This window comes from Ips typographus, linkage group LG1, assembly GCF_016097725.1.
Source record: "Ips typographus isolate SLU linkage group LG1, UJ_Ityp_2.0, whole genome shotgun sequence".
NCBI classification, from domain to species: domain Eukaryota; kingdom Metazoa; phylum Arthropoda; class Insecta; order Coleoptera; family Curculionidae; genus Ips; species Ips typographus.
In genome coordinates, this window is record NC_138422.1 from 7,054,710 (window position 1) to 7,075,321 (window position 20,612).

At 32.9% G+C, this 20,612-nt stretch overlaps 4 protein-coding genes across 8 annotated transcripts; 3 read left to right on the forward strand and 1 right to left on the reverse strand.

The window, feature by feature from the left end:
* The first annotated feature begins 232 nt into the window (after window positions 1–232).
* Window positions 233–4,327, forward strand: Lamtor2 (Late endosomal/lysosomal adaptor, MAPK and MTOR activator 2). Its single transcript, XM_081995783.1, has 3 exons — window positions 233–419; window positions 1,918–2,027; window positions 4,005–4,327. Exons 1-3 carry the CDS (start codon window positions 352–354, stop codon window positions 4,202–4,204), a joined length of 378 nt encoding a protein of 125 aa, XP_081851909.1. The 5' UTR covers window positions 233–351; the 3' UTR covers window positions 4,205–4,327.
* A 3,025-nt stretch (window positions 4,328–7,352) lies between these two features.
* Window positions 7,353–8,258, reverse strand: LOC145739362 (UPF0193 protein EVG1 homolog). Its single transcript, XM_081994811.1, has 4 exons — window positions 8,098–8,258; window positions 7,832–8,040; window positions 7,622–7,772; window positions 7,353–7,563 (listed from the first exon to the last, which is right to left on the reverse strand). Exons 1-4 carry the CDS (start codon window positions 8,186–8,188, stop codon window positions 7,403–7,405), a joined length of 612 nt encoding a protein of 203 aa, XP_081850937.1. The 5' UTR covers window positions 8,189–8,258; the 3' UTR covers window positions 7,353–7,402.
* A 760-nt stretch (window positions 8,259–9,018) lies between these two features.
* On the forward strand, window positions 9,019–11,618 carry Csas (CMP-sialic acid synthase). The gene is made up of 5 exons (XM_081992903.1): window positions 9,019–9,080; window positions 9,823–10,019; window positions 10,074–10,287; window positions 10,385–10,552; window positions 11,441–11,618. Exons 1-5 carry the CDS (start codon window positions 9,019–9,021, stop codon window positions 11,616–11,618), a joined length of 819 nt encoding a protein of 272 aa, XP_081849029.1.
* LOC145739286 (sorting nexin-8-like) lies at window positions 10,431–19,453 on the forward strand. Of its 5 annotated transcripts, none has more exons than XM_081994794.1 (8): window positions 10,431–10,552; window positions 12,708–12,822; window positions 15,193–15,459; window positions 15,512–15,782; window positions 15,836–16,076; window positions 16,126–16,370; window positions 18,142–18,547; window positions 18,606–19,453. In XM_081994794.1, exons 2-8 carry the CDS (start codon window positions 12,801–12,803, stop codon window positions 18,681–18,683), a joined length of 1,530 nt encoding a protein of 509 aa, XP_081850920.1. In that variant the 5' UTR covers window positions 10,431–10,552; window positions 12,708–12,800; the 3' UTR covers window positions 18,684–19,453. The 5 variants fall into 5 exon arrangements, with proteins under 5 accessions (XP_081850920.1, XP_081850918.1, XP_081850921.1 ...); XM_081994792.1 differs by lacking the exon at window positions 10,431–10,552 and adding an exon at window positions 12,035–12,294; XM_081994795.1 differs by lacking the exon at window positions 10,431–10,552 and adding an exon at window positions 12,055–12,149.
* Window positions 19,454–20,612: the final 1,159 nt, after the last annotated feature.

The window sequence follows — 20,612 nt, forward strand, 5'->3', positions numbered from 1 at the left end:
GGGTTCTCGTTAATTTCGTTTTATTGAAACATAAAAAATAAATGCATCTTGTTATTGTAAAGGCACTGTTTATTTATTATTATTATTTAAGTGTAGAAAGAAAGTAGAAAGATTTATTTAAGAGCGACGATACAGACGATTTTTTACGACAACAGATGACGTATGAACCAAGAAAGGTCTGTATGATTAGTAGACATCAACAAGGAATATGGAATTAGCTTAATGTCAAATTATTATAGCTGTCAAAAAGTCAAAACAAATTTATTTGTAAACAAGTACAGTACATTTTGTATTTATATTATTGTTTTCAATAGTAAAATGTATTAAAGACAGTTTTTACATTATTTTGAAATGTTGAAGCCTAAAGTTTTAACTCAAGTTCTCAGTCAAGCAAATACTGGAGGAGTAGAAAACACCTTGTAAGTACAACAAAATCCCCTTTAAGTACTTTGTTTTTATGATAAAAGCAATTTTTTTAGATAGGTACCTACATAATTTTTGAACATGGTGCTAGTACTGAAATTAAATATTAAATCATAATACTTTATGTTTTTTTAGAAATCAAAGTTAATGTGTTAATGCTTTTAAGAAATGACAAGAAAATCAGAATAGGAACTGGAGAAAAAAGCTGTTTGTTCATTCTATTCAAAACTTTATTTTATCTGATAACCATTGATGGTATGTTTGCCATTACCAGACTGTCTTGGAGGTATGCTCAAAATAAATAGAGATTACAAATTTTATAAGATTAACAATCAAAATGTAATAAAAGAGCAAAAACTAGAGGGAGCAGATTTCTTTAGTTCAGCTGAATACTGCATGGATTAGCATGACTTCCAATAATAATTCAGTCAGATCATTTAGTATTTCAAATATTTCAATAATACCGTTTAATAGAAAAGTTTTTTTAATGCCAAACAATAAAACAAACTTTCCTACAGTAACCACAGATTTACCTGTTTAAAGTACTGAATAAAAACATGGTTAAACTAAGGATTAAAAAATAACAAAAGCTTATAGTTTGAATAATAGTATAGTAATGAGAATATTTACAACCAAATATTATATTTTGGAAAAATGAAGACAGAAACATTTCATATCAAGGCTTGAAATTCATTCAAAGCATATTGTGGTGAATGAATGGACAAAGGATTCATAGACAGAAGAATGATAGAATGGTACAATTGCAACAACTGTCAACGGTTTAGATTTGCAGTATCAAAAATACACATAGCTTTGATGATAGCCAAGTTTTAGAACAAAGATGGCACTTCAAGAGGAAGAACAATAGCACTTTTTCAGCTTTTTTTGGCATTAATCTGCTTTTATCTTCATCATAAATAATTGATGCTTCTGAAAATTATTTTGCACTGCAAATACTAGAAACAGGAACTAAAAAAAAATCATCTTTCTTAATAGAGGATACACTTGTTCTTTATTCCACCAAAGAGTTGGATTTTTGATTGAGCAAAAATTCAATTTTGAGTTGTGAGTGTGATTTGAGATTCTAAAGGATCATACAGGGTGTTCAAAATTGTACTTAAATTTTAAGAAGGTTTTCTACATTAAAAAATAATGCTAGTTTGCTATAGCTACATAAATACATATAAACTATAGTCAAAAAATCCTGTGTTAGAGGAATACAGGGTGTTAAAGTTTGAATGAAAAAAACTAACTTTGCTTATTGTTTCAGCTCCCAATACATACAATATTTTTTCTTTTCTACAAACAGAGCTAAATAATTTATTTTTATTACAACTACTGAGTAGATACTAAAAAATAGGGTCTTCTAAAAAAGCTTTTAAATGTCTTGATAAAAGATTGAAAGGACTATTGCAACAAAGATTTTTAAAATAAGATATTGCAGAGTAATAATTTATTTTTTTTTGCACAAAGAAATAACTATTATTTTTACAGGCTGGTTAACCAGGAAGGTCTACTTCTGGCCTATAGTGGATATGGTGATAAAGATGCCAGAGTTACTGCCGCCATCGCCAGTAATATTTGGAACAAATACGAGAAGAATGGTAAGAAACACCTATAAATTGAATAAAAAAATTAAAAAACATATAAATTGTTATGAGTCGGATAAGTAGATTAAGTCAAGTCAATTACCATTTCTCATCAATTCAGCTCATTCATTCATATAATTTTTAATATTATTGAAATCTTAAAATTTTATTAAACTTGTAGAAGAAATGGAATTGATTTGAGCTGTTAGACTTGTAAAAAATACTTTTTTTAAGATGATTTTGCGCCAATCAATAACAACAAAACAAAAAACAAAAAAAAATGTATTAAAACTCCTGGCAGGGTACTGTCACACAGGTTGGCTGGGTACAATATGTACTCTTGATAAAATTTATAATAATTTACAAAGGTTTTAGAAAAGTGATGGTATGAATTTGAAAACTAAAATTAAGTTGAGAAATTACAAATAGCAGATTGAAGTTTAGATTCAAAAAGTTGACAATTTAAGGTTGCCAAGAAAATTAAATTTAAGAGGAAAACAAAAAAAGAACTTGCCCAGTGCCAAACCGATTTCAGCTGTTCCTTACCAATTTCCAAAGTTTCAAACTTCTATTATTTAGTCCTCAGGACACCAAAGTGGCCGCCACTGAATTTCAGGCTGGTAATTGAGTTCAGAGGTATTCAATAAGTGCTAAAGCTATTAAATTATGAAACAAGATCACTTACAAAGTGGCAAACTTGAATCGGAAAAAAAATATTAAATTAATTACATAAGTAATATAAAATTTAAAGTGGTACAATTGGTTGATCGCTAAGACTGACTTCTTTAACCTCAAGGACAGGTTTGTTTGGCCAGAAGGTGTTTTCAATTTCAGGGTTGTAGTGGGAAAGACGCGCTTACCAAATGGGAGATAGATAGATAGATAGTCCAAACTAAAACTGTCAATTCACACTTTAACCCAAATATCACCGCGACGTTTTTTACTTGACAAATACAGAACAATCACTTGACGACGGCACTCAGAAAGAGGAGCAAAAAACCAGCAAATCAATGTATTTGGCGTCCACTCATCGATATAAAAATGATCTGCAATCAAATTGCGTTCAGTTTCGTTGGATGCGATAAATACGTTTTACATGGCAAGGTCGTGAATTGCCTGATGCAAAATTGAATGAAACTCGCAAAATTCTCTTGTCAAACTTTGAAATTGTAAAGAAAATGCTGTCAACTGCAATGCAAAGATGTATTTGCGGCACTTGAAAACCCCAAAATATTTTTTTTTGTGTGTGTATGTTTTGATGTGTTATCATCAAGAAGTCCAAAAGAACTTATAAGGCTATCTATATGTTCTGGATATGATTTGCTTTTGGCCTGGGGGAAGTATAATATAAAATCTTGTGGAATAAGACATTGCCCAGTTAGCAAAATTACGCCTCAAAGCGTCCAAATTACGTGACAAAATGACATATGACTTTGAACGGCTGAATGTCACAGCAATTGTGACGTAAACTCGTTCATAATGAAACGTTGATGAGTTTCCAATACGACCACACAGGGAAAAAGTCGGTAACGTTACACAGGGCTATACCTATAACGTTATAAGACGTATTAGGACCTTTCTTCTTAATGTAGTTTTTACTGAAAATTTTACAGTCAGAGGCGACCATAAAACGTTAAGGTGACGAAACTATAGATTCAGACTTAAATAACGTCTTCTAGCCGTATTTTAGCGTCATTGGTCCTTGCTTGCTCACTGGGTGGAGACGTGGAACATTTCACGTGGGTTTTTATAATTTGGAAATGAAACTTTCTTAAAGAGTTAAACTGTTCCAAAACCGCAACATTTCGTCCTAACCCTTGTCAGCTTTTATCATGTGCTAGCCAAAAAGTAAATAAAGTAGTATGAGAATTGCAACAATTTCAAATAAAATAACACTATACCTACACTTGTTTATAAGAACAGATCATTAAATTTACATCAATGTTCTCACGATGCTGAGTTTTTAGACATCAAAGTTGTTTTTCTCTGCAGGAAAAAATGCTCTCCGAGAAGACCAACCACAAGTCGTTTTGATGGAGTTTCAGGAAGGACGGATAGCAATCACTCAGGTTGCCAACGTTTTACTTTGCCTTTACGCTAAAAATACTGTTGGATTTGGAATGCTGAAACAGAAAGCTCAGGCTCTAGCAGTCTACTTAGATGGTCCATTAAGAGAAGTTGCCACTGCTTAGCATATTTATTACTAACTTTACATACAACTGCTATTTTTATAATTTGTTGTAAGAGAATACTGTTATTGTTTACCGCTTTATATTATACTAATCTTAATAAAACCACACTAATTCAATGAAGAATATTAAGGTTGCCATACCAAGTCCCACTACTAACAGTAAAAAGGCGCCGTAAATATTTTTAAAACTTAACTTCTGGAAAAGGCGTTCGTCTTTAAAATTAAACCTTCGTTTACCAAACCACAGGAACAAGCCGTGATCATGCATTTTCATTACAATGTCATTGAAAGTCTGTTGAAACGGATAATTTCGAGCTAACAAAAAAGTTATTTTTCCCATTCCTAAGGGTTCTTTTATTATATGATAGAACTGGGAATAATAAGTACCGTCTACGGTCTTGTTTAACAGCTGAAGTTCTGCCCAATAATCTGTGGACAAATAGACTTTGTCGGTTTTCATAGCCCAAAGACTCCTTCCTACGTCAATGTATGACATCTGTTTGAGTTCGAGCTTTTCCGTGACTAAACTCCTCCAGTCGTCCTCCCCATAGAGAGGTAAACCACTTTCTACTAAATCTTGCACAGTGTCGATGTTTTTGTCAAATACTGGTGTAGTAAGAGCTGTGATTACAGCTCCTTGGAAAGCGGTTTCAAACACTATTTCGAACACATAGTGACTGAGAAGGATAATGTTAAGAGTTGACAGTTTTTGGCCTGCACTTATGTAATTTTTCAAGTAGAGGAATAAACCACTATTGAGTAGAAGAGTAAAGAAGATATTAGAGAATACAATTAAAACCCAAACGTAAATGTCAAAAAATGAAAAAACACTGCTGAATAGAGGTTTGGGTCTTGATTTACGCACTAGACCTACTACCGCCGATTGCTGAATAGGGAATGCTGAATACATAAGGTATTCTTCAAGAAGCCAGTGAGATGCTACGGATAAATCAATCTCACGGTTTTTCAAAGCTTGTTTGGAACTTCTGTAAAGCTTCTCAATTCCACCATCCAAAATTGGCATCTCATAAGTGGCATTTAAATAACGTAAAAAGCAGTTAACCAAGATACATAAGTTTCCTTTGACGCATTTGTTGTCTATGACCTCTCCTTCAGCAGGTTCACCCACGACAACAGATAATTTGATTTTATAACCATTTAAGTCGGTGACTTTTGTTGAAAATAATATCCTGGTTTGCTTTTGGGTTACAATTTTCAATTCCTTTCTAAAGGGATTGTAGGAAAAAGCAGCATCCTTGTGTTGGGTAAATACAATAACGTAGTGCAAGATGCGCATATTAATCCATATCAGTTGCATTGTGCTCTTTAAAGTTTTAATAGCTGGTTGGTTTGAACTGGTCACGTAAATGAAATACTTTGGTAAACTATAGGCCACTTGAGGGCGTTGCACAAATGTGTCCAAAGTTTTTAAAATGTCCTGAAACTCTTCCACAAATATATGCACGTATTCTAGTTTGCTACTTTTGTCTCTAAATTCTTCTACATGTCCATTCATAATTCGTATGGGCATTTGAGAGGAAAACATAAAAGAACTGAAATTGTTTCGTAAAAAATCAGCAGCTCCTTTTAACTGAGTATTTACCAGAACTATGGCGTTTCTGTAGTGGCTCATTCGAAGCGACTTTATTAAAAATTTATAATCTGGAGCTTTTACCATGTCTTCAATGTTGTTTAACAAATTTGATGAACTGCGAGTTTGGTTGATAATCAAAACTGACAATACATAGAATACTAAAAGAGAGACTGAAGTCATGCTGATGTTATAGTGACTCATTTGTACTGTCACTGATTGATATCAAAGAATAGATATTGATGACGTTTTAATACGTATGGTTCATGTGTTATTACGTTGTGCAACCATTGTGTCATTAAATCTAAATAAACTTGCTTCTCTTGTTGGGTATAATAATCCTGAATTTACCTTTTTTTGATATGTTCTAGGATAGGATTAGGTTATAAAAGTTGACTAGTCTAGGTTTTTCTTATGGAGTTTAAAAAGCAATAATAATTGTAAAAGTTATGACTGAACTGTTGAATGTTTTTTCTTGATATAAGGTGTCCAAGATAAGGATGCATTGCATATAGGAATTTCCGAAACCGCAAGAGATATGAAGTTGCATGGTTAAATTAGGAAAAAGTGGCGCAATTAGAGCGCAAGAAATTCTTTTTTTTAAGTTTTTTTTTATTTCTCTTTAGCATTTTAGCGATTTCAACTTTACAGTATATGGTTTGCTCCAGGATTTACGTGAAACTTTTTATAAATTATACACCCATTTTTAGCTTTTTGAATTTTTTTTTAAGCTTTTACGTTACCAATTATCTCACAACAATGAGGGCGTCTTTCATAGTGGAATTTAAGGTTCAAAATATAAACTTAATACAGTTTTTCCCTTACAATATGTGCTATTAAGAACGTGGTTTGCTGTAAGCAGAAGAGAGACTATACTAGACTATTACTTTTTCGTATATGGTGTACCAAATAAGTATGTTTTTTACTAACTTTTTTTGCGGTTAAATATATCTAGAGCAAAAAAGAAAAAAGTTGTTTCCCATATTTTTCCAAGTACCTACCTACTAAATTACCAGAAAAAAAAATTTTTTAGGCGACGACATTGCATAGCTGCCAAAAACTTGAAAATTGACTAGAGTGACCGCAGAATAGTTCAGTAAGTAATTTTTCATAAAATTATACTGTTTTCGAACGTTTTGGACTTCAAAATTGACTAAAATTACTGCAATTAGCCGGCTAAATCAGTTTTTATTATATTTGACCCTTATTTTTAGCGTTTTTGTCTTGAAAATTGATTGATGGCATGAGATTTTTCATAAAAAAGTAGCTAAATGATGACTAAACAATCGGGATATTTTCTTTATATATCTTGAACAGAAAATATCTATTTTCTTCATTAAGATTGTGGCCTAAAATCTAAAAAACACAATAAACGGTGTTTTGGTACAAACGACACCAAAAATGAATAAAATGCATTTTTAGTCCATAAAGTTGAATTTCAAATACAGAGCAAGAGCATTATAAGAATCTAAATATCAGAACATAATTAAAAGCCGTTGGTGATAATGATTCTGCATCGTTTGAATCAAAGGACAGATATAGAATTAAAAAAAACAAATTTGTTACCACATCATGGAATAATTATTATTTTGAATATTATACAGGGTATTAACTTTTTGCGGGCAAGGGGTCGTTTTCGGTTTTCAAACGATTCATTTCTCTAACTTTGTGTTGAATCTGCTGCTCTATGATCAGTCTGTACTTTTCGCCTTGTCCCAATTCCTGCATTTCTCTCAGCCATTCTTCTCTTTCTTTTATTTCTTGTACAACTGTGATAAATAATTATTTCTTCATTTATATTCTTAAAAAAAAACAATGTTAACTTACGTTGATCGAACCTGTTCGGTTCCACTTTGACTTCCTCCTTTTCAATCTTCTTGATCAATTTGTCTTTCGTGACTTCAATATCTCCGTTATATGCCATTTTGTTGGCCAGTCTCTCTTTTTCGCGCTCTCTGTCTACAGTAGGGTAAGTCGGCTTAAAAAAAACGTAGATTTATTAAATATATTATTTTACTATTATTAAGATGTTTTTACCCGAAAAATGTCCCTTTCATATGCCCCTGATGAAATAATATCGTTTCTGGAACGTCTTTTTGAAGATCCTGGCCGGATTGTTACTTCCGGAATTTTACGGTGTCCACGTTTGGCATTGCCATTCGGTTTTGGTAGAGGTTCTCCATTTCTTAGGAAATAGTTAATTTTCTTTCGTTGCATCATAGAGAGTTTACTTTCCTCCATTAGGACTGCGGTGTAATTGCTATCACATATTTTAGCCTATTTAGAAAGAAGGAAACTTGTACCTTTAAGAAAATTATGCGTTTCCGGGCTATATTGAGCTTTTGCAGGATGCAGAATTCCTCCAGGAGGTATATTTTTGCTTGGCCAATCCATTTTGAGTTCTGCCTCTACTCTGATTGACTGAATAGTGAATACAACTGACAATCAATTTAATAGGGTTACTATTTTATTTAGGGTGTTTAGCGTTCCCAAGGGCAACACCCTCAAGGTGTATAAATATTGATGTGAAGGAAAATTAATGATGGTTTGATTGGTTTGTAAACGTGTTACAGTGTAACCACATTAATTTTTAAAAGTAATTATTATAAACACTTTATTTTTTTACGTTTTACGTATAAATGACTAAACCTACAATAAAGTGTCAAAACAATGTTCTAGACCATGAAAAATGTATGAAGGATAACTTATGGTCAAATTTATTAAATCATCTCAAAAACTGTAGAAGCTGTGTAGCAAATACTAAAAAAAAATCAAAACTTTGATACCCTGTATCCCAAAAAGAAAGCGATTACCGACATATGTTTATGACATTTTTAAATTAGAGTAAGCTGCCCTATCGAATGCCGGAGTCTTGCTAATATAATTGACTCGCTCTGTATATTCGATATTTTACAGAGAAATTCATATACGTGAATGGGTCTTCAAGACCTCACTCACTGAGCTGCAGAAGAGAAGAGTCAAAAAGTTAATTTTAAGGTATATTATTTCAAGACGTCGAGAACCACTGAAGGAAATAACCCATATAGGTGCCCACATCAGCAGAAATGGCGGATCAAGTCAAGAAATCAGAAGAAAGATAGCCCTTACCAAAACGGCCATGACCAAATTCAACAGCCACAACAAAATGCAGATTAGTAAACCACCCTCGTTTTTCCAAATGCAGCAGAATCCTGGACCTTAAAAGCCACAGACATCGCCAAGTTATGCATTTGAAATATGAGTCTGGAGAACCAACGTATCCATACTCGAAGAACTTAACATCCAAGTGAGATTGTCAACTAAAATCAAAAAACTGATCTCAAGTATTTTGAATATGTCAGCAGGAGGAAAGATGACAATCTCGAAAAACTTATGTCCAAGGGAAAGTAGAGGGAACGTAGAGGGATGGCTGGACCAGGTGAAGCAGTTTACAGGAAAATCTTTCCAGCACAGCATTAGAAGCACGTCAGATAGAGAGGAATGGAGGGAAACTGCTAAAAACACATGAGACAAACATATAGGATTACGACGCTTCAAACATGAAGCTATAATAATTGATTTTCTTGTTAAAAATGCGTTTCAAACATGCACGAAAATGTTAAAAAACACAATGTAAATTATACCAACATCGTGCGCTTATTTATTACAGTTTGTCAGTCATCAAAAAATGTGCTTCAGGATTTTGGCCCATTATTCACTTTAATGAGATAATTCGGCTTCCGTTTTGCATCCAAACTGAGTGCAACCAGTAATAACTTTTGATTCATTTTGTTAACACTTTACCCTGAAGCAATGCGTCACTGTAGGCTTAATGTTATTGTTATTCTGCTTTCGGTTAGTGCTGTTTTCTGCTGTAATAATTTTAAAATGTAAGTTTTTTTACAATTCTGCTAATTTTTATTGTGATGTATCAGGATTTTTTTAATCATGACACATCTTGGGGTAATCAAGGTGCATGGTTTATTTTAAATGGAACACCCTCTATATAATATTCATGTTGTTTCCAGTAAATTGTTACTCATTTTTAGAAACCCTTTCTCAAAAAACCCTCATTTAGCTTGTTTGGTACTAGCTCGCGGTGGTTCAAAAGGAATCCATCTGAAAAACATTCAAAAAGTTGGTAATCAAACTCTTCTAAGGCGCGCTTTAGAGCAAATTGTTCAAGTTGATTTTGATTCTGTGTGGGTGTCTACAGATCATTTGTTAATAGCTCGAGAATCCACGTGTGCGTATATTTAACAACAACAGCATCCAACAAAATAAATTAACAACTTGACAGTTAGTAGCAAAGTGAATATTCATTGGAGACGTGAGGAAACTGCAACAGATGAAGCTAGTTCACTATCAGCAGTTCGTGAATTTCTATACTATCACCCTTATGTGGATATAGTGGGTTTGGTTCAATGCACGTCACCTTTTCTTAAGAAGGAATACTTAGTGAAAGCCAAAGCTTTGATTGATCAAAGATTTGATTGTGTTTTTTCGGTTTCTAGGTAAAGTATACCAATAAATAATAACTTCACAAGCGGCGTTATTATAGGAGAATTGAAAAAAGTATTAATTATAATAATTTATTTAAACGTTTTGTAGGAACACCAAATTATTCTGGAAACATGATAAAGGAAAACTTGTTGCCATAAATTTCGATCCGCAAAACCGACCTAGAAGACAACAAATGCAAAACCAGTATGTTGAAAATGGAATGTTTTACTTTAGCACCAGGAAGTTAATTACTAAAGGAGTCATCCAGTCTAACAGGTTAACTTTTGTATTAGGTACCTCAAAATGTCTATATACTAACACTTAATGCACTTATTTATGCATGCTGTTCCTTATAAGTATGTCAATATCTATTAGAATCATACAGGAAAGGTTAAAATGATACGCGGTTTGTTTATATACATAATTTTTTTTTCCACTATTAACATAATAAACATACCATTATTGACAGATTAGTAACTTGAGAAATTAGGTTTCTCTACCTTAATGGTCATTGTTGACCTAGGTAAATAACAATGTCAATATCTATTAAGACATAGGTATACTTGACTTGACAGAGCAGATAAATTAGGTTGTCTCTTCATGTTATTGTTTTGTTGTTATCCTAAATGTTTAAATTTTCAATAAACGCACTATCAAAAATAAGGTTAATAGTGGAACAAACGCTATATTATCCACGGTTTAGACAGCTTTTATTGACCTTATGTCTTAAATCCCTTGTCGCTTTCCTCCTCTTGACTAAAATCTTAACATACGGTCAATAAAAGCTTCTGTCTAAACCTTTGTTAATAATACACTACTCTTATTCTTGCCAGGAAAAACGATATCAGAATTCAAAGATATGCATCATGAAATTAATGCGCATTTTCTTGAAAAAATATGGATCCTATTGAGGAGACGTATCTGTCATGCCTGGAAGGCATCCTAAAACTCCTCCGCAGGATTTCAAGATGAACGTTGCAAGATGCGTTTGAATGTTTTCTACTGACTCCCAATGCTTTCCGCTCAATTCTCTGTTCCAAATCGGGACTGTAAGGAGGCTGGGGGAACCACTGGGGCTGCTGCTTTAGACCACAAAGCTCGAATTCACCACGTCAATGCATCCACTCACACGATCTTCATCCTAACTAACTTCCTGCCCTGAAGCAGTACTCCGGTGGTTTTCCAGCCCCCTTACAGGCTTACCCCCACTGAAGAGAGAACTAAAGGAAAGCATTGGAGTTTGTGGAAAAGATTCAAACGCATGTTACCACGTTCTTGGCAGGCATTTCTGTGGAGGAGTTTCAGAGTACTTTTTATAGGCATGACGGACACGTCTCCGTAAGTGCATAGATGCAGAAGAGGACTATTTGAAAGGATCAATAAATGGAGTTTTCCAGGAATTGAGCATTATACTTTTATCATAAACCCTGTCTTGTATCTCTACATTTTGAACTTTTGAACGACTCTATATATTTCCTCATAAATTGTGAGTTTGTTAACAAAGTTACCCTCAACCGTTTTGTATTTTGTTCACTTTTTCTTTGTTTCAATAGTTGTGTGCCAAAAACTCGGAAACTAGTAAAGCTCCAAAGTCAGTTAAAGAGAAAAGCAATTTTGCAATTTTATTAAAACAACTATAGAGATATCGCGCTCGCGTTATTAGTATACGGTATACTGGAAAAGCGCCTATCCGTTGTAGTTTGACAGACGACAGAAAGAAGTGTCAACTGTCATTACGCCCCGTCACGTCAAAAGTGAGGTTATTTCGCAATATTTTGTTGTCAAATATTTTGGGATTGTTGCTAAAGTTAAAAATTCTTTAATGTAGATTGTTGTTACTGGAATCAAAGTTATTTGCCTTGGGGGAACGATTGTACGTATTATCTAAATACGCCCACTTTGCCGCATCGAGTCTGTCATATCATATTTCTGCCTGAATTTCATCAAATCAGTTGGAAAAAGTAGTTGTAGTTTATTTATGATGCAATATTCAAGCACCTAATTTTATTTTTATAACGGTAAGTGCATTCTTTGGTTTATCGCGCTTTTCATGCCATTAAAACGATTTCATGCTGCTCATTTCACAAGCATTTTAAGTATTGAAGTACTTTTCTTAATATACAGCAGATCAAACAACTAAAGTCAATTATTCTTTTACATTCTCTTTTCTTACTGAAATGTTTTTAACATTACATCATAACTCAAAAGAACAACAAGTTGAAAGATCTATGAACTAAAAAAATCAAAGCATTAAGTGATTCTTGGTTCTGGGGGATTTACACTAAACATTGACCTTTTTTGTTGCTGTTTAGATAGATTTGCTTTACTACCTAGCTTTCTGGTATGTTTCTAATTATTGTTAGTTAAAAATTCATGTGTGTGTGACACAAAACCATTAACAATTATCTGAAATAGCTAATTTACATTTTAGCTGTGCATTAGTGGAAATCCCTAAGTATGAGGATATGGAAATTGATAGTCCTGTAGACTTGCTTATTGCCAATATGTTAGCAGAATTGGAATTATGACCACCAACCTCAGTTCTGGTAAGTGTTAAATAACTTGATTTTTTTGCTTTACATTAAGTAATATATGATTATCACAATAATTATTATTTTCACTTACTGGTTTCACCATTTTAAGTTATTTTTAGATTAATCATTTGGCATGCATATGATGATTAATAAATACAATACTACAACATCACAGAATCTGAAATCATCCAGGTTAATATAGGTTATGTCTCATATTAATGTACTTTTAGGAATTCTGCAAAACAAAACTAAAAATTTTAGTTATGTTCACCAGATGCTTAGCCATAGGTATGCATTTCTTGTTTTATTTTTTTAGTTTGCCTGCTAGAATTTTGTTTCAAAAATTTGCTTGTGTGTTGCTTTTGATAGAAAGGGACAGTATTTAATTAGTTTTATTCTGGTCAAGGAAATGAATGTAAATATTTATTAAAATATTTTTTGCTCAGTGATTTTGGTTATTCTAAACTAAGTTCTCAGTACCAGTTTATCAAATAATTTAACAGATTGTAAACCAAGATATTAAAATTGGTTTGGATATTATAGGTAGGTACTGCCTCATCAGGAGGGTATCAAAATTTGGGATTATTAATACATTTATCAAGCAAATTGTTTGTGTTGTCCTACCATATGTCCTTATGTGTTTGGTTATTTCTTAATTAATTTGTCAATTAACACCCTAGTGTCTGAGGAAATACTAATTTATCCACAAAAATGCAAAAAATAGTATAACAGTGCAAAATCTCTAGTACTGTTGTATGTCCAAGATTATCTGTTACATAATGTGAGTACTTTTGATCTATAGTTTAATTTAGGTCAAATAACTCTTCTATGAAAACAATAACAAACCAACCACCCCTATTATAACTGAAAGTAGTCAAATGTCAAAGTTTTGACTTCAAAGGTTTTTACTATTTTAAAATTATGGGCTGGCCTGGGGTAAGAAGAGAAAACCATCAAAATTCAATGAATTAGACAAGTTTTGCACCATTGACAGCAAACTTTGTATGTAACATGTGTCTGTCAAAACAAGTGTGATATCATGCGGCAGTGGGTCACATGATCATTTCATTTGAAGGACTAATTGGTTATCTTGTGACTAACTGTCCAATTACGTTACTAGCGGTTTGGAAGACTGACACATGTCACTTTCACTTACAAAAGTTTTCTCCATCTTCATCTGGATCAGTGATTTTTAATGGTACATGTTTCTCTTATTTGGGAATCCTATGTACAGGGCGTCCCTGAAAGGTGTGGAAAATGCTAGCACAAGTTCTTGAGGATTAAATATGACAATATAATTATTTGGCTCAGGGGGGTTGTGTGGTGTAAAAAATTCAAATCTGCTCTCATTTCTCTTGTAAATTGTAGAGGGCGTCACCTATTGGAGGTTTTTATTGTGGTTCTACTACTTAGTAATTTTTTTAGTTTCAAGGCTGTATCATTTTTAATTTACTAGATACAGCCGACATTCTATATCTTAGTTGATCACCCGGTACATTGTAAACATTTCCACGAATCTTGAAACCAAGTAAGGTCAATTCAAAATTCACTCTGTCAAAAAGGAGAGGAATAGAAAACTTAAATTTTCAAAGTTAATAATGATAAACACATTTTACTAATGTGCCAAGTTTATTATTTATTTTTATTTCCATATTTTCAACTGTTTTGTGTACAGAAATTTAAATATCATTATGGTTCTTTATTGGGTTGAAAACTCTAAGAAGATTGAAAATTTATCTGAGGAATTCCATGGGAAAAGAAAGGTACAATGAATTGGCATTGGTTATACATAAAATTCATGGAATGAATTGTAGTATATTTAGATAATGGCATAAATATTTTTGTAGAAGGAAATCCCATCCTATGTGACTTTGGCGTGATTTGTGTAGTTCTCAATTAAAACACTTAAAACTTAAATGACTCAAGCCCTTCCCTGCCCCTCTTTCATTGACGTGTCCACCATAGTTGGGCAACACCCGTATTTTAAAAGACTCTTAAAAACAGTAACTTTTGCTCCCTTCAACTGGTTTGCTTTATATTCAAGATAACCACATAGCAGAGTATCAGGTATTTTAGAACCACATTTACGACAAACAACTTCTTTTCTTCCTCCATCCTTTGAAATATAGCGATGTGTTCACGTCAGCAGTTAATTTTTATAGACTTCTCCAAGCTGAAGTTGCGATATCTTTCATAGAACATTAGGCTTTGTGCAATAAAAAAACACACATTTATTAAGGTGCACTATAAATAATTATTGCTTAAGCTTATTTCTTGCCAATAAATAACATTTTGCACTTTAAAATACTTCACATTTATAGCATCTAATTCCAAAAACATCTGAGATATTTCTGGTGTTTGTTAACAATATTTTTCTTTCAGCGGCAATTCCTGCTTTATACAGGGACCTTTATAAATCATGCTCAAACAATGAAGAACCGATACACAAAGACGTATATCAAGCACTCTTGTCCCAATGCAGTTTGGATTCGGGTCAATTAAAAGTAATTTGGGAGTTAGTGGGTCCAAACAAAAACACTCAAGGTGTCGTCAACAGAACCAACTTTTACAAAACTTTAGCTCTAATCGCATGGGCTCAGCAAGGAAAAAGTTTATCTGAAAAACTTTTTGATACCTTTAACGGAGATGGTATGTGATCTAAACGTAATCACATGACGTAGTTGTAGAATTAATGTTTTAGAGTACCCATGTCCAAAAATAGCAGATTTAACTCCAATAGTGAATTTGAAACAAAAATTATTCATTGAGGATTTACCTTCAGTGAGCAAAAGTTACCACAAAATTGTTGAACTTGATTCTGTCAGTGTTCAGTTGGTGCCTGAAAAGAAAGGGCTTTTTTTGAAATACTCAGAGTATTTGGTTACTTCCAAAAGGTTTGGACATAAAGTTACCAGGAGATATAATGATTTTGTAGCTTTACATGAACTACTTTTGAATAGATTTCCTTATAGGTGATATAGAGGATTAGTCTATTTTAGACGCTTATTGACTGGATTATTTGCAGATTAGTGCCCAGCTTACCTCCAAAAAAGATTATTATAAATGACAGCCAGTTTTTAGAGGAACGAACTAGAGGGTTGCAAAGATGGTTAACCCTAGTTTGCAGACATCCAGTTATGTGTCATGACAGTATAATTACGTTTTTCTTAACGGACGAAGGTTCGGACTTACAACATCGTATTAGAAATGCGTTTAGAAAGCTTCCAGATGAGTTCATGACATCCGATATTGCTGCCACCGCCAAGGTGCGATATTTTGCTATTAAAAAGTACAAAGCTGAATGATTGATTTCAGGAGTTGCTTCCCACAGACAATGGTCAAATTGCCGTAAGCCGAGAGAATATAAGAAATTTAGTTAATGTGATTGGCCGGTTAAAACAAGATGTGGAATCTTTAGTTGAACAAAGCCATGGATCCGCTAGAGACGTGGATGACATTTCAGCTCAGTTGCAAAATATAAGTTTGATGGATGTTGGATCTAGTCAACAGTTTATTGATAATTGGAGCCATGTACAGAGGAATTTTGCTGGAATATCACGGTGAGTCTTTTAAATAAACGATGCAATAGTCTTGTTGTATAATAATAATTGTGTTTCTAAATAGTGTTTTACAAATATTAAATAAATATGACGTCATAAACGAGCTGCACACAACACAAATTTACAAATGTTTACATAATAATATTCTAAAGCTGGCTCCAATTGTACCAGATATTGTTTTAATTGTTTTTTTAACATTTTTAAATCCTGAAAAACTTTGATTGTAGTGCATTAAATAATTTAAATACGTATTGTGTGTTGAGTTTGTGAGCCGGATAAAAGACTTCTAACGTCAAAACGATCTTTAGTGATGGTGGGTTTATGCTCACTTAACATTTAAGATTTATCATTTAACATTCAAGATTTAACGATTTTTAGTATCTTTGTTCAAGTTTATGGACGTTTTTGTCTCAAGTTTACCTAAAGAACACGTAGTAAAATTTTGTCCCTTACCTCGCGGAATACACTGTATAACTCGAAAATTTTCAAAAAAGGTGGGCTACATTTCGAGAGTAGGAAGACCTAGGACCTATTGTCTATGGAGACCAGACTGTTAGTGTATAACTGTATTGTGGCCCCTCATCTCCAGTTTGGCTTTGCTCTTTTGTACAGTCTACCTGGTTTTAAGATATATTCATGTTATAGCTGTTTCATGTTATATTATGTATTTAATGTAATTTGAATTAAAGAGCAAACAAACAAACAAATAAAATTTGATAAATATCGTAAAATTTCTGACTTTAGAAAATTGTTTGTACTGACTACTAAAGTTGTTGATAGCAACGTTTTCATGGTAACTGAAATTACTCAACCGACAACTATCAATAATAGTCAGGCATAAATATGATATTCATGATTACAAACGTAGGTTACTCAAAACAAAATACAATTACTCTTCCTAAATATAATTCGTGCAACAAAAATATCAATCTTAAATTTTTGACAACTTTGCACTCATGTGACTTAAATTGAATATTTCCCTCATGTGTTAAATGTCCCATATGAGCAGTGCATTTTCACCAGAATGACAGCGATAATTGCATTCTAAAGTGATAATTGCATTTCGATAATTGCACTGTACGTATCTATAACGACTGCATTGTTGTAGAGCCTATTGCTAGTACACTAATTGTTGTCCATGCGCATTTTTTTGACTTTTTATAACCAAAAAATGTCAAACGCGATGTCAACAAAAATTAATAAACGGTTTGGAACTTGCTCATTGAGCTCCATTGAGCAATCTATAGTTGCAGCAAAACCAAAACATTTTCTTTATTCGGGAAATATTCCCCAAAATTACATTCGTGCCTTAAAAATGACCTGATAATTCTGCGTTCAAACTTGTTATCTTTGCAAACTGCATTCGGTCATTTTCATATTTTTTTCTAAAAAAGCCCTCCACCTTCGGTGTCGGGCTCTTTCGCCAAAAAAATATGAAAATAAACTCATGCAGTTAAGAGATAACAATTTTTCATGCAAAATTATCGGTAATTTTTATGCACTTGTGCAATTACCCCCGAAAATGCACTCGGGCACTGCGTGCACTTCTCTTTTTCAATTTAAGTTATCGATAATTCTTGTTGCGCCCATTATAGGTATGTACTATCTATGAAAATTAGTAACTTCGTTACAACCAGTTTAAAAAAATACAGCATTATTTTAGTTATTCGCATTAATTTGCTTTTTAACTTCTCTACGAGTCCGTTTTATCCTAAGCTACTCTAAATATGGTAAAACATTAGAATTAATAAGAACATTAATACAATTTTAGTGAACTGCATAACATATCACAAACTGTACTAATAAGGGCGGATTACGAGCAAAGAACAATTTGCGAAAAACTGGCACTGTTGTACGATATATTGGTAGCTCATAAAGAAATGTGCGAGCGTTTAGAAAAAGGTCTGGCCAACGATCACCAGGTGGCTTTATCCAAAATGCTGGCGCTAAAGAAAAAGAAGCTACAAGGCGCCATTAGAGGAATCGACTCGGAAAGCGTGGAACAACTGGAAGCTAAGATGCTTGCTCAGGAAAATATTATTTCCAGTATAGATCTTAGGACGGATTTCAGCTTGTATTGCGTACATATGGAAACTCAACTGGTTTTTGCCTATTTGGGTACTTTGCCATCGATTATTTCCGGGCTGGTCGATTTGAAATCGAAAACTCACTTTGAGGTAAGTTAAGTTTGATGTAATTTTATTTATTTGCGACAATCTGTTATTTTACTTTCAGCTCTTGGATATGTGGAGGAGTTTGCAATCTCAATATTGTTCTTACGGTAGTGTTAATGGTGTAGGAAAACCCACTTAATATTTTATTCTTCTCGATTTCATGTGCCTAATTACAAACAGTCTAACTTTTGCCTTTCAAAGTAATTTTGAGCCAAAATATTGTCAAGTCACACTAAAACAAAAATTATTTATTTCACAGTGTAATATTTAAAAAAAAGTTACATTCCATTATGCTAGTTAAGTTACTAGGTATTAGAAGTTTAACAACGAGCTATTTATTCAGGTTTTGACATCCTAAACTTAGCCAAATTGAAAAACCAAATTAAATTAGAGCAGAGAACTTTACAGTAAATTATGGTCCTCCAGCTTTTTGGAGGTTAAAATCATCTATTTTTTTAATGTTTTGCTATTTTAAAATGTTTTTGAAAAGGTCTATTTCGTTATAACCCCAACATATAACGCTAATCATGCTTATTCCCTCCGCGTATAGTTAAAACAGTGTGGTGAAGCAAAAACCAACTGGAATAATACAAAAACACTCAGACATTTGTTACTTTTGACAATCAGGTAATGTAACTAGTGGTTGTTACTAACATAACATTTGTTGTAGATACCTTGAGGAAATAGACCTAAAAATATATTGATATTACTTAAATGTTATTTTACACCGAATATAAAAGTCAATAAAAATACAAAAAAAAAATAAACTACTAGTAGTTACCTCAGCAATATTTAGTGTAATGTTATAAATTAAATACTTTTTTATAATATATCTAATATTTTTGTAAAGGTATATTTTGTATATAATTGTTGGAAATTATTTAGTAATATATTTTATCAGGTTTTTTATATTGTACCGTTTTAATCACAAAGAGACCACTTTGTAGTGTATACCAGGGATGTAACCACATTAATTTACTGGAAAATTACTACACATGTCTGAATAAAAATTTTCCCTGTTACAGCAGGTAAGTTTTTCAGCTGAAGGGTACATAAAAAGTCAAACTTGGCTTTCTAATGAGAAACGCATGCGTTGTGGAGAAAACTCAAAACATTTATTATGAAAAGTACGGTAATAATTATTTTGGATGTTTGGTATCATTGGACAGCTAATGTCCTCATCTAATCTGCTCACGGAAAAGATCGATACAGCAACATTTTTGGCAATTTTTAACGGCCTCTATTTTCGAAATGCCTCAGCCGAATTTAATAAACAAAAAAGATGTTTAAAGGCCGTTTCTTCTAGAATCAGCGCCGAAGGCTGATTTTGAATAAAATAGATTTTTTTATGGGTATACAATGAAAAGAAAAATGGAATGCAAATTTGGTAGAATTTGAGACACTCTGTACATCAAAAATGCACTTTATGGTAGGTAACAAATTTCAGAGATATCGGCAATAGTACTGTGGTTATAAAATAAATTTTTTTTGTGTTTTGACTTTACCACCCTGTATCTCAAAATTACATATAACAATATATAGTGTTCATGTTAAATGATATATTAAACTTAGCTTAAGAATCGCCTTTATAAAATTACCATATCATTAATAAGAAACACCCTGTATAAAAATGGAGAAACTTTTATTATTAAATAATGGTTAAGACCTTGAAAAATATACTTATTTTCCTGTTAATAAAATAAATAATTAGTAATTTAATTTGATGTAGGGATTGGGTTTGCTCATTTTTCTGAAGCACTCCTACTATAAATGAAGATCACCCTGTAAAATAATTAATTATCAGCTGGTTGATCCGACAGGTTTTATATGCCTCCCTATTTTTCTATCCTTTAATATTTGCGGGTGATAGACAAAAATAGAAAGAGAAACTGAAATGTGAAGTTTCCATCTATTCTGAGCAACTCGCCCTATTGGCTGAAAATCGGATTTTTACCTAAACGAGGTCGTGTAGTTAGTACCGACGTGCCGCAGTCAGCTGATGTCGATTCGTTCAACGACCATTCAGCCGGATGACATTCAAACGTACGTCGTGGTTTGTTTCATGTTG